At 39.3% G+C, this 13,887-nt stretch overlaps 1 protein-coding gene across 1 annotated transcript in view; it reads left to right on the forward strand.

The window, feature by feature from the left end:
- LOC127379184 (pyruvate carboxylase, mitochondrial) overlaps positions 1–13,887 on the forward strand; it is a 282,379-nt gene that overhangs the window by 22,033 nt on the left and 246,459 nt on the right. Inside the window, exons 7-9 of the mRNA XM_051428466.1 lie at positions 2,160–2,277; positions 3,755–3,822; positions 5,803–5,886. Of these exons, the coding sequence (XP_051284426.1) occupies positions 2,160–2,277; positions 3,755–3,822; positions 5,803–5,886 (270 nt within the window). The remainder of the gene's footprint in view (positions 1–2,159; positions 2,278–3,754; positions 3,823–5,802; positions 5,887–13,887) is intronic.

A 13,887-nucleotide genomic window follows, 5' to 3' on the forward strand; every position in this document is an offset into this window, starting at 1 on the left:
CACATTAATTTAAAATATTTGTGTTTTGAAATATCCAAAATATGCTTCCTGACTGTTAAGTGACCCTTACTCGCCACTGATCTACACAAGCAATGGTAGCACTGTGTTGCGCTGTAGTCATTGAGCCTTACAAGCCAACAATCCATTGGAAAATATGACCTTTTCTGAGTTGTAACCCAGTCTAATTAATTAGTTGTTGACATTTATAGTTATTCAGTTGAGTCACAGGAGCCTCGGCAGCTCCAGCTGACATGATGTGAGGAAATTGTAAAGAGGTTTTGTTGTACTGTTGGGGCCCCAAGCAACAATGCGTAGGTTGACTTTTTATTCCATTAAAGCCAGCTTGTGGGTCATTTGTATGCTGAATTAACAGAATGAGCCTAACTATTCTCAACATATTGTAGGATGAGATGTGTATGTTTACTGATAAGCGAGGCCAAATTAAAGTGCCAGATTTTTGCTCAGAGTTTGACGTGATGTGCTTTCCCAAAGAGTGAGAGAAAAGGAGAACGGCACGTATCAAAGCTCCAGTGGCCAAGCTGACAGACAGACTGAACTGATGTGGAAGGAGTACAAATGGAATTCTGCTAACTTTGAGTCTTTCAAAAGTCTTTTCTGTCATTTACAAAAATAGAGGTGCACCAATGATTTGACAATGCTAGGTGTGTGACTTTGAATTTATTTCCCAACACTTCTAATTCAGTGCGAGTTGTGCGCATTCTTTTAAATGGCTGCTTATGTTTTTACATATGCCCATTTCATTACATAGTAAGTTTATTTGTCTAACAGCTGTAGAAGCCAATTTTTTGTAGACACGCTGTGGAAGATGAGTGGAGATTGAAATAATTTGTCATGTAGGCTGCAACTATGTTATTTTAATTAGTGATTAATCTGCCACTTAATCTATCAATTAATACTTTTGTCTATAAAATGGCTATACATGAACACCACAATTTTTCAGAACCTAAGGTGAAATTTTCAAAAGGCCTGTCTTTTCAACAGTTCAAATGTGTTCAATTTACTATCACATAAGTTAAAAAATAATAGATCCCAAACTTTGTAATGTGTAATTTTGTAAAATGTTTGATGTTTTTGCTTATATTTCAGCTCTATTTATCTACAATCACTTTGAAATGGAATTATATGACTAATGTAGTTGGTGATGTTTAAGGTCAGCACTTTGCAATCTTGTTCAATCATAAATACAGACAGTGGGAGGAAGGAACAGAAACATATGAGAGGTTAAACATATATAGAGCCCTGTTGGAATGATCTTCCTTTGTTCAGAGAGCTAGAATTATACACAATCGTGATTGCTACTGCATGAATAAACCCCTATGTGTGTGAGACAGGGTGGTATGCACAGTTTGACTGCTTTTTTTTTTTTTTTTTTTGACTAAAACCATTTTGAGGCCTTCTGTATGGGAATTTTAATCTGTCATAACAAACCCTGATGGCACTAAATCTTATGATCTCATTCTTATTGGTATCCTTCATCTGGTCTGATCAGATGTAAGAACTGAAATGTAGTTTTTATTTTAGTTTTTCTAGTCAATCAGTGACATTGACAGTTTTGTTTTCAAGCCAGTCTTGTGCTGTTTTCTAGAACCGCTTTGATAAAAACACAGGCCTGCTTTTGGCGATGCTGATGACGTCTGCTACTGCGTTGAGCACCTGGTTGTTTTTTCTCAAAGAGGATCTTGTCTCAAGGCTATGAGATGACAGCTGTGGATGGGCTCGAGTATCCTCTCCTGAGGCAGAGGGAAGAGGGCGTGATTGGTGACTCAGTCGCTCCCCAATAGAGGAGGCTGGACGGGGCTGGCAGGACATCACAGACTGACAAACACAGATTGAATCATGACCTTTAGCATGCTCGGTCGTGACCTCCTACAGCCTGGTCCCAGAGATGTTGTGAAGAATCTTGCTCCCTAAGGGCGTGTAAACATTTGTGTCAAAAGAGAGGGAAATAAAATAGATTCCATTAGGAAATGACAATAAAACTAACTGACCTGATGCAGAGATTAAAGGATGTTGAAATATAGTCTGTGCAACACCAAAACTCCTTGAAAAACCACACAAATCCTTTGCAGTGACTCTCTTGCTTCTTGAATAGCAGCACTAACTCAGACACATATGGATTTTTCTTGTCTGTTTGTCAGGAACTTGAGGAGAATTACCAGCGGGCCTACTCTGAGGCCCTGACGGCTTTTGGGAATGGAGCCCTGTTTGTTGAGAAGTTTATTGAAAAGCCAAGACACATTGAGGTGCAGATCCTTGGTAAGTGCACTCTACGACTTACTTTGTGTTTGCCTTTAACTATGTGTCCGTTTTTTGTTTATGTGGATGGATCAAAGTTCATTAAGTAGCATAGAGGTCCTTGAACTGAGTAGCAGCACTGAGGGAGGAATAGAGACGGATGAACAATGAGAGTGAATGAGATTTATTGGCCAGCAGAGGATTCTCCAGCCATTATTTCTTATTATAGTGAATGTAACTCCCTACTACCACTCAATATTATAGAACTGAAATTCAACACCGACACTTACAGGAACTGTGTCTGCACTTATACAGTACATGTGGATGTGTATTTGTGTGTGCATGTTCACGTGTACATTACTGTAAGTGCTATCGGTCATCTCTCTCTGATTTGTGTGTTTATGTGCATGTTTCAACATTTCCCAGGGAGGGTGTGTGTGGGTGTGTGTGTGGTCATTGTGATTAATTACTGTCTTGAGGGCATTCAGTGATTTTGTGAATTTTCTGAATTACCTGTTAAAAGTCATGTCTTTGCCAGCCCTCTGTTTTGCTGCCTTCCCAATTTCCCTACTTCCTTCCTTCACTCTAAATATAATAATTTCCAGTTTCTCCCCTTTTTGTATTTCTATTTTATTTTATTTTTGAAAACTATACATCTCAAATGTATCAGAGTACACAGTATTAGTACCACTGCAGGTAGGTTCACACTGCACTGCACAAAACCAGTGTACAGTCTAGCTTAAAAAACTAAAAGAAAAGGAAAAAATGTTTGTCAGAAATGTCATAGTGCTAGCATGTACATGCCACCGAGCTAGGAAAGGGAGCTATTCTGCTAGCATGTTTACTGCCAGCTAACCACCATTGGCGTTGGAAATTACTATTACATATACATACAGAACCTGATTTGATAATCAAATAATTGTTTTGAATATTTATTTTTAGGAAAAATTGCAAAATTCAGTGATTGCAGCTTTAAATGTTTCACTGTTTTCTAAAGATGTATAACTATATGATAAATCAATTAATTGATAAAATAACTGACAGATGACTGAATTCATAATGAAAAAAGAATGACATGTAAGAAATTCTCTTAAATAGATTTCCCATGACTGTGTTTAATAAAGAAAAGTAAAAATGGTTATAGTTCTTTGTGAAAGGATTGTAAAAAGACAAGAAAGGTCATCTTTAATACAAAACGTTTTGTTGGGCTGTCATTTTTTCATTATGAAACATTTCTCAGTCATTCACTGAACTCCCCATTCATTCATGCTGTATACAGATTGGTTGGTTTAAAGATGTTTAAAGCTGTAGCAGCAGTCACATTGTCTGTTGGCCTTCAATGGATGTGCCTCACAGTGTACCTAGGTGCAAATAATTTTTCATTCACTCTTTCTTCACTTGAATTCAACTGCTTCTTTTCTTCCTGCCCCTGATTGTCTTATAATTTTCTTTATTCTTCCTCACCTACTGCTCTCTTTGTCCTCTCCTCTGTCCCCAGGCGATAAATATGGTAATGTCATCCACCTCTACGAGAGAGACTGCTCCATTCAGCGGAGACACCAAAAGGTGAAGTCCTCATTTTAAAATTCATCTAACCCAACTTAATGTTTGAATTTATTTTAGATTATCTTCATGGCATTTCTGCTGTATTACGTAGATTAGCATGAAGTGGACGGTGGTGGTGGTTGGGCATGAAACAAAGGTCATGAGCAAGAATAGGCACTGCAGTCTGCTGAATCTACAAGACTGTAGTGTTTTATTTCCCTTTTCTTTAGGCAAACGGGCCAATTAGGCAACATATTAACAAATAAGGTGATTATAGTCCTGATTATAGCAATGATTATTATGGCACTGGTGGCCCTGGGTGTCCTTAGCTGCAGGGGGTAAGAGGATTATATACCAATAAAAATTAGCCACTGCTAAGGCTGTGTGAATTGGAGTCTTGGCAACAACTGAAGCAACAACATCATTCTCTACTAAATCAACTTAGATAAACAAAAACAGTGTCTTTTAAGAGTATATAGATTTGATTTAAATTCTCATTAATTAGTCAGGGCTAGTCTTCCAGATATTTCAGCTTGTTCCGGAAAGAAATTAGTTATTACAGCATCACAGAAATGTCTGAATATCACATAAAAGAGAAAATGGGAACTGTCATCTAATCGTCAGTCAATATAACAATGCTTTCATCATAGGAAGCTGATTAACACGTGTAATATTTCATTACATATTGTCACCTCAAAGCAGTTTCAATCATGCGTTTTCATCATTTTCCTCCTCTCCCTTTAATCAAATTATAGATGATAATCATATTAGCAGCTCTGTTCATGCCAGAGCTGCTGCTCTTTGATTCTGTAAGACTTAATCTGCCTTTGCCCTTAATCTAAGATCTTTTTGAATCTCAGAAACAAGAATAGTTGCTTGTTGAAATAGATTAGGGATGGTAGAGCGCCGATAGGATATTTTTAGCTTTTTCTCTGTCTTGGAAGTGATATTCATACTTGGAGAGGGAAGAGATTTGATACAAATTTTAATTGAGTTCTTGTGGTTTTTATTTTTCAAAATCAGACATGGGTCATGTTGTTTTGAACTGGATTCAATTATTACTTTTAGCTGGGTTGACTTGTTTGACACAGTGGAACGAAACAGATCAGCCTCCAACAAACCCCACCCACCCAGCAGCCGTTGCAACACCAAATGAAAGACTGAATGAGACCACAAATGATTCACTCCATCTGTTTTGCTGAAGCTAAAGTGACACATAATGTGTCAAACTGATGCCTACTGCAGGAAAAATGAAAACAAATTGTGGTATTTACTAAATGTTAGGAGGAAAGTAACTAAGTACTTTTACTATCTTAAGAATCAGATGTGAACTTGGAGAAAATCTAGGGGCAGTATTTAGTGCTATAGCAAAGTCAGGGAGTGCATTTTTGAAGCAACATTAATTGATACTTTTATAAAAACAATGGATCAAGCAACTATGTATAAAGTATCAAATCACTTAGAGACTCCAAACAAATATATTTTAGCATCTTTCAGCACATTGTTTTGGTTTCATGGCCTGCAACTTTACTGTCTTTGTTCAATCTCACTGCACAAAAAGCTCTGATAAACCCACTACCACAAAACAGCAGACCGCAGGTGAACATAATGGATCATGTTCTGTGATGGAAAAGACATTGAACTCAAATAATATAACATCCATTAAATTAAAGGGATGCGAGGTAGCATAGCATGGCTTTTCTGAGTTGATAACCACTGTATCTTAAAACACTATCTATGAATTTAAATCAGTCATACATTAATAAAATCATTTTAGAGCTGGCGTGTCAGGCTAAATTAATCAAAGCTGACAAAATGTTTTACCCAAGTGCCAAAATGATTTAATCGCACTTTTAAAGATGCAGGATTTGTGGATGTAGATAACAGAGTTAAAATACACAAATTTTCATTGTTTGTTGTTATCCTGACATTATCAGTTTGCTGCATTTACGTTCTGACAGTGTTGTGGTCACTTATTGATAAAACCTTGTTGTTTTGAAGGTTGTGGAGATTGCACCGGCTTTCCAACTGGACCCTCATCTGAGAAACCGACTTCACGCTGATGCTGTCAACCTCGCCAGACAGGTATGTTTGTGTGTTTTGTGTTGAAGCCGATACAGAGCCCTTGGGATTTCTGCTGTCTCTTACCACCTTTCTTGTTTCAATGTCGTACTGGCCATACAGGATAACTAGACCATTACATTACATTCTGGAAAATGCTCAGGAATGAATGGAAAGAAAACCCCCCATCATAATCATATTTAATCATAGTGTAGAAAATGAGTAGGCGTGTATTGAAATAATGTTGAATAATCAAGGTGCTGTGGCCTGATGTTAAGGCAGCTTATTATAGGAAACAGTATATCCTCTAAAATGTCAAAGCAGGTGTCAGTAGGTTGAATGTGCAGTGTTAAAGAGTTTTGACTACTTTAACTGAAGATGCAGACTTCAGGTGAAATAGCTCACTGAAAGTGAAAAAGCCAGGCGAGGATGCTGAAGCACTGGGTTGTATTAAGGGAAGTCTGAACAAATTCCCAACGCTATTCATTTTTCTGTCTATAATTGGTCTGCAAAACAACTGGATTCTCCCCAGGAATTTTAATTCACTATTTACCTGTGATTCAAAAGAGGAGGACATTAGTGCGTTGCCAAACTGCAAAAATGAAAATGCAATTTGAAAATGGGTGGAAATGGTTGTCAGCTGTGCAGACAGTAAATGCCATTCTGGAAATGAATGTTTGAACAGTTTTTGAGTGCATTTCTCAGGAACAATTTTATGATTGTCACCTATTGTGCACTGAGATTAGGTACAAAATGCAAAACATTCCCTGCAAAGTGAAAGCTCTCCTTGTATTTAGCCTTTTAAAAAAATCATTTATATCACAGTCGTCTGGCTTTAGTGTTGCCGAAAAGTTGGCTCAACTATGACAGCATCACTTAAAGTCAAGCCTCATCTCTCACAGGAGATTTCAAGTAATGGCCTTTTCAGGTAATGGCCCAGTTGAGGAATGGATAGAAGTAAAGAGAGAAGAGCGGGAGAAGAGGATGTAGACAAGGATGGTGATTTGCTAAAGCAATGACCTTGAATGATACTGATGGAGAAATTGTTATATAAGAGAGCGAGAGAGATAGGAACTTTATATGAGACTCGTGATGTGACCTTGCTTTCTGCTGTAATCAAATCCCAACATCACCCAGCATGTCTGCTTAAAGTGACGAACCATGTCTCCTTGTGTGTGTTTAAGAGCAGCTATGGAGAGCTCTTATCCATGACTTTTGAATGTTATCATGAGTGATGTCGCTCCTTAAACAGACAATGTGTGCATGACAGGTATCAACAAGAGTACAGTGCGCATTCTCACGCACACACCTATTTACTATTCTTGACATGACCGCGGTTGACTCAGTGCAAGGACATGTTTCAGCTCCATCACACAGGCACCACTGCAACGTGCTGTCTGTCGAGAGCACTTACTGTTGTTGTTGCATACAGCAGGAAGATTTTCTCCTCTTTCCAGACCTTGAATCTAAGATTAGGATAATCATTTCAGATGATGATGTCATATAGAAAAAGGACTCCAAACAAACCCCTCACCAGAAAGTTGGGGTGTCCACTCCTATGGCTACTTCCTAATCTTCTCATGTTGGACTGAGAGCAGACTGGATGTAACAGTGACTCACTATCGCCTATTGAGCCAGGCTGGGGCTAGCTGGTTAGCATGCTAACTTCAGTAGATATCTTTGACACAATATATAGACGTCTTTGACATGACGTTAAAACTGTTATTTCTTCACATACTGTTGAGCTTTAAAGGAATGGTTTTGGGAAACTTACTACATATTTTTATTAGACCTGTAAGCATAAATACTAGAACAGTTAGCCTAGCTCTGTCCGAAGGGAAAATACATCCACCTCTACAGCTCCCTAATTACACACAACTGAAGGATCAAACCAGCAGCATTTGCACATTATCACCAGGGGTCTCACTGTCTCTCTGCCTCATCTTCCATTTATCTTGTTCCAGACACCCCTCTCCTCCCCGCCCGCCCTCCCTCCTGTTGTTGCATTTCCCTGCTATGTGTTGTGATTGCATTTCACATTGTGCCAGTCCCCACAGTAGAGGCTTCCACTTCAGAGCTGAGCCCAGCTCTCGCTGCAGGTATTGGAACCTGCTCCCTAAGCAACACTGAGGCCGAACTTTGGTACTTTGTTGGGTATTATTTGTGTGTGTGTGTGTGTGTGTGTGTGTGTGTGTGTGTGTGTGTGTGTGTGTGTGTGTGTGTGTGTGTGTGTGTGTGTGTGTGTGTGTGTGTGTGTGTGTGTGTGTGTGTGTGTGTGTGTGTGTGTGTGTGTGTGTGTGTGTGTGTGTGTGTGTGTGTGTGTGTGTGTGTGTGTGTGTGTGTGTGTGTGTGTGTGTGTGTGTGTGTGTGTGTGTGTGTGTGTGTGTGTGTGTGTGTGTGTGTCACAGCCTGCTTTGTATGTGTGTGACAGTGAGAGACGGAGTAAAGAAACATTTATTTTTAATGTGTTCTGTGGTCCTTATAGAATAGAAAAGTGACGGAGATGGTACATTTGTGTTGACATAAAACCAGTTATTGTCTGTAGAAAAACACACATTAAGATGCCTGTGGTTTTCTCATGCGCCCAGTTTTCCATAGTTTAGTACTCTTATGGAGACATTGGGACTCGAGCTCTGTCAGTGCTGCACTCAAAGGTAGGTGCTCAGACACCTTAATGCATCCGGTCCAATTTGGAGTGTAATTAAAACCTTTTCATTTTAATCCGCTGCTCATTGGAACGTAATGGCATAGTGTTACGGACATTAAACTGCACACATACAGTCTCTCCTGCTTGTGCTTGCACCCACACACCAGACCACACCATAGAAAAGTCTCCCACTCTTGTAAAAACACACTTGGTATACACATAGAAAGATATCCTGTATAAATAGAAAGATACACTGGATGATATACTGTCCCCAATCTTGATTCTGTATGCTCACACACTCAGGCATATACACATTTTTCTCCTACTCCTGCACACACCTGCTATTTCTCTGCTCTTATCCGGTCTTAATGGTGGCTCCAATAGGGCAGGCGCTCTGTTCCCCTTCATCTCTCGGTCTGTGCGTATCGCCCATCTTTCCATTATCAGCAGCCTCCATCTGAGTCTTTCAGAGAGATGGCGCAGTCTTTGAACTCACTGCAGGCCGCAGTATTTCCTGATAGAATGTCCTAGAGAACAAAGTTGCCTGGCAACACTGACGGCTGCAGGAAGTTACTTCTAGCTTCTCTGTAAAAAGGGTTTGAGCTCAGAGTGGATATCAAGCAGGAGCTCACAAGAAAATCAGAGATATTGTCAAATGGCCTGTTAAGCTGTTGTGGGTTATCTGCTGCACAAACAGCTGATTTTGTATACTTGTTTGTAAATGCTTTTATTCTGTTTTTTTCTCTTTTCAGTTCTTTGATTGTCTGGCTGCCAGGTCTTTGCTTCGTTGTCTTTGTGTTTACAGGGGAAAGGCTGTGGCTGACATTTCATTTAAACAACAAATGCAATATCTCAACCAGTCCTGATTACTTTTATTAATGATGCATCTTACTGTAGTGGTGTGAGGTTTTCTTCATCACAGTGATTGGCCCACTGATTGGGCGCCTCATTGCCTGCTTATTCATCCACGTGCTGCATATGATAATTTTGGCTTTTTTCTTTGATATCTGTGTTGCTGTGCAGCAGTTATATTGGGTATTTTTCTGCAGTGGGTTGAGAAGGTTTGAATAGATGGAGCTGCAGGTATCAGCAGGGCCCCTCAGCTTTGTTTTTTTTATGGTGAGCATTAGTTTCCCCTTAAAACCCCCTCTCTCACCCTTCAACAAGTTATACATGCTGTCTATGAGGCATGCAACATTTGTGCACAAATGGGCTGTGGTTAACCCACCCAACGCACATGCTGCACACTCCTATGATAGACTACCACACAGACATAAAACAACATGCCTCACACTGTAAATGTAAGAAGATCTGTTCAATTTAATCTCCAATGTAGCATTGCCATGAAATCGTTGTGTCAATAACAAATGAAAAAGGGGTCTATTTGTTGTTGACTGGCAATCCAGGCAACTGCATAATTCACAAGGAAGAAATATTTACTGTTGTTTGACAACCATTCCTTTTTGCTGGACTGCTGGATGGCCAAGGCATTTAATGACCTCTCAGTAGGGGTGCATCTTGTGGAACTGTCATTTAAACCCATAAAGTCATGGGGTCAAAGATTTCAGCTCCTGACAGTGTTCCCATAAGCTCTTGCCTACTCTTATAGGCAGGTTTCTTCCTTCCCTCTATCACTTTCAAACCATCAGTATTTCAGCTTTGGTTGACACGTGGATAACCTCCAACTGAGACATTGTTTTTCTGGCTTTGACTTCATAAATACTGTCAATAAGTCAAATCCAGGAGCAGGAACATTATAGCTTGTATAAAGTTTAGGTGGGGGTTGGTCAGCTTGTCAAGACTAGTTTTACCAGTAGTCAATTGCCCATTCCCCCCTCTACTTCTGAACTTGCAGTTTACTTTCAACACAATCTTTTCAGTGTTTATTGCTTTTAATGTTTTTTTTTTGTGTGCATAAAAATGAAAAGGGCTACATTATAATGCAACAGTTAGGTCAGTTAGATCATTTGGTTGTGTATTCGTTGTCTTCTACTGTAGTAATTAGCCATACTGTATAATGGCAGAAGATTATGCGGAAGCCCCTTTTTTAGTGTCCAGATCAAACCAGTGGCTCTGCAGAAGTGCTAGATCTGTTTCTGTCAATATGGTAGTGTGATGTCTTTAACTCAGTTGGTTTTTGGGGTTTCCTTTGCTGTACAAAAGGGGTTTTTATATTCTGTCCAGAATTAGTAATACAACTGACATTTTTTCCTGTACTGTGGTGCACTGACCCACAGTTTGGACTTTTTCACACTTTTTCCAGTGAATCTTGGAGCTGTCTTTATGTTGCAGTTTGGCAGCAAGATTCTGCGCTCTTTCCAAGCTTCTATATCATGATTGGGATTTGGCAGGCATAACGTGAGTCTCTGATCCAAAATGATTAAGCTTTTTGAGCTGCTGTAAAGAATTTTGTTCTTTTAATGTGGACTAATTCTGCTTAAAGTCACACTAAAGGAATGGTTGTTAGGTCAGTGATGGGCAGACCTCGTTTGCAATTGGTGTTTTTAGTATGCATGTAAGCTCCCCTTAGATGTCTCTGGGCAACACAACTGTCAGTCTAATTGGCTCAACATTTGTCTTGTGAGAGAAAAGCCAAGCAGGTGTGTGTTTGTAGGTGACGTTAATGTCAGCAAGGTCTGCCATTTTTGTTTCATGACATATTTATCAGTTTAACCTTAAGACAGGCAGGAGGCAGAGTTACTGTCAGATACTTTGAGCAGCTGTAATTAGGAATTCAACACTAGTTGTTGCGTGGGCGAGGAGTGTTGCTAATCAAGACTTTGTTGCATTTTACGCTTTATATGACGCAGTCACTCCCACTCACTTTTGTTAGTGTTTTCTGGGTGACGAGGAGGGAGAGAGGTGAACTTTTTTTGGTAGAAATTAGCAGACAACGTTAACGCTGGGCCCGAAAATGACTCTTCTCCCTTTTTTTGCGCTCTCGTGAAGCGAGAGGAGTGGAAGACGGCAGAACAGTTTTGATTTGTTTCTGTGTTTTAAGTGAGATGGAGAGAGGAGGACGGGAGACCAAGATTTAAAATATGTGTGTGAGATGTTTTGAAGGGAAACATCATCAGTGGTTGAGTGTTTTAGAGAACAGGGGAGAAATAATTTGTTGTTTGTGTTCAGTATTTTTCTTGTGCCTGCCTGCTTGTTTTCCCACTATCCCCTGAGAGAACTGCTGCTCAAAGGCACAACTGTGTCTGCAACTCGTCAGCACTCTCAACAAAGCAAATGTGTATATGTATGTGTGCAAGTGGGATAGCACAATGGTGTATATGTGTAATCTAACCTATACAGTCTGTAGTGTTATTAGTGTTAGCGTAATAATTACAGGCTGTATTTCTTTCTTGTGAAAGTCCCTTGAAAAGATCAAAATAAACAATGTACTTTTTATCTTCCCTACGCTGTCTGTGGCACTCGTTCCGAGGCCCCTTTTGTTCTTACAGAAGACATAAATCTTTAAAAATGTGTCACAAATGTATCGTTTGATTTCTTAAAACAGCAGGGCACAGGCGTTTTTAGCAAACATTACTCAGACGGGAGTGAATTGTGATTTTGTTGGCATTATTTTCAGCCACAAATTGTTAAACATTTGGTGCTTTAGTGGACATTTACAACAGCAGGACGATGTACGTGGAACGGAACACGTCACCCAGTCCAGTGTTTCCTCTAGGATTTTTTTTTTAGCAGTGGGGGCAGGCCTGTCCGAACCCCCCCGGTCACGCCGGCAAATGTTTTACGTATGAAACAGAACTGGCACTACAAGTTGAACGTTGTCCAATTAAAACGGACCCACCGCGGTGACGTTTTTGGTGGAGCTGTTAGTTTAATAGTCGACTTGGAAGAAAGCAAACGTTTTGACAATAAGCTACATCAACACAACAGTATCTGGAGTTAAACTGGACAGCCCCAATAACCTCTGAATAGTTCTACTTGTTGTTAAATTGCAATGTGAGCGGCAGCCGACGGGGGTGCATTATGTCGTCAGGATCATTTAAAAGGCAACCGTGACTACATTGTGCGTCTGCCCCATTTCTGATACCGTGGCTGCAGAAATTTAACAGCGGCGGGCCGCCGCTCCAAAATCAACATAGAGGAAACACTGCAGTCAGAGTGGCTCAGTTTTAATTCAGGCTTTCTGTGTAGCTGGTTAGTAGAAACTAGGGCTGCAACAACTAATCGATTAAATTGATTAAAATCAATTATAAAAAAAGTTGGCGATTAATTTAGTCATCGATTCGTTGGATCTATGGAATGCGCTGCATGCGCTGCATGCGCTGCATGCGCTGCATGCGCTGCGGCAACGTCTCAGGTGGTGGCAGTAAGCCAGCCAATGCCGTGCTGTGTGCACCTCACGTGACTACGCCGTCTACCTTGCCTGGAGTAAACGTTTGAAAGAGTGCGACGACTTCATTTGTTGGGTTGTTTTGGGTCGCAATAGCCATTCACGAGTTAAGCACGCCAGCTCTTTTGTTTGAGTATCACTTTGTTGCAACTCTGGGCTGATAACGTAACGGACAGAAATATATCCGGTTCGTTTCATAATGGATCAATGTAGCCGGGCCACCAATAAAGCTATTTAAATCTATTTAGGTTGGAGAGACACTTTAGTATAACTAATGTTATGGAGTTGCTGGAATATATCTTGCTATTATTCAGAAGCAGTCTAAAGTGAATCCTTTATTATTTCACAACAGAAACTTGAACAATATCTGATCCGGTTCTGATCTGATTAGTTACATTTCTGTTTTATTTTTGGTGAATGAGTTTAACAAACAAACATAAAATAAATTATAATAAAATGTATAAGGTGCACTTCAGTTTGTAGCTGAACGGTTTTTAACAGTTATCAACAAAAACACTATATATAGGTTTTGACAAATTTCACATAGCAGGCCTTTCCATTTGTTCTCAAAACAAAAACCTGTTCAAGTCTTCAGTTTAAAAAAGTGAGGTGATTTAGCTGGAGAACAGTTTAAATAAAAAATGTTCAGCTACAAACTGAAGTGCACTTTATACATTTTATTATTATTATTATTATTATTATTATTATTATTATTATTATTATTATTTTAGGTTTGTTTCTTAAATTAATTTGGCTCCTTTTTAAATGAATGACTTTACAAGGTTTTTGTGTTGAGAAAAAATGTAAATGTAATGTAGTTATGTGCACTTTATAAAAAACTATTTTTGTAACATTTGCTTTGTTTTATTTGGCAAGTTGTTTGAAAGAACATGGTACAAGAAGACCAGTACGCCTTTTTTTAAAATAAAATACTGGAAAGGATAGAAATGTAGTTTTTGTCTTTTTATTCGATTAATAATCGATTAATCGAAGGAATAATCGACAGATTAATCGATTATCAAATTGTTGT

This window comes from Dicentrarchus labrax, unplaced genomic scaffold, assembly GCF_905237075.1.
Source record: "Dicentrarchus labrax unplaced genomic scaffold, dlabrax2021, whole genome shotgun sequence".
NCBI classification, from domain to species: domain Eukaryota; kingdom Metazoa; phylum Chordata; class Actinopteri; family Moronidae; genus Dicentrarchus; species Dicentrarchus labrax.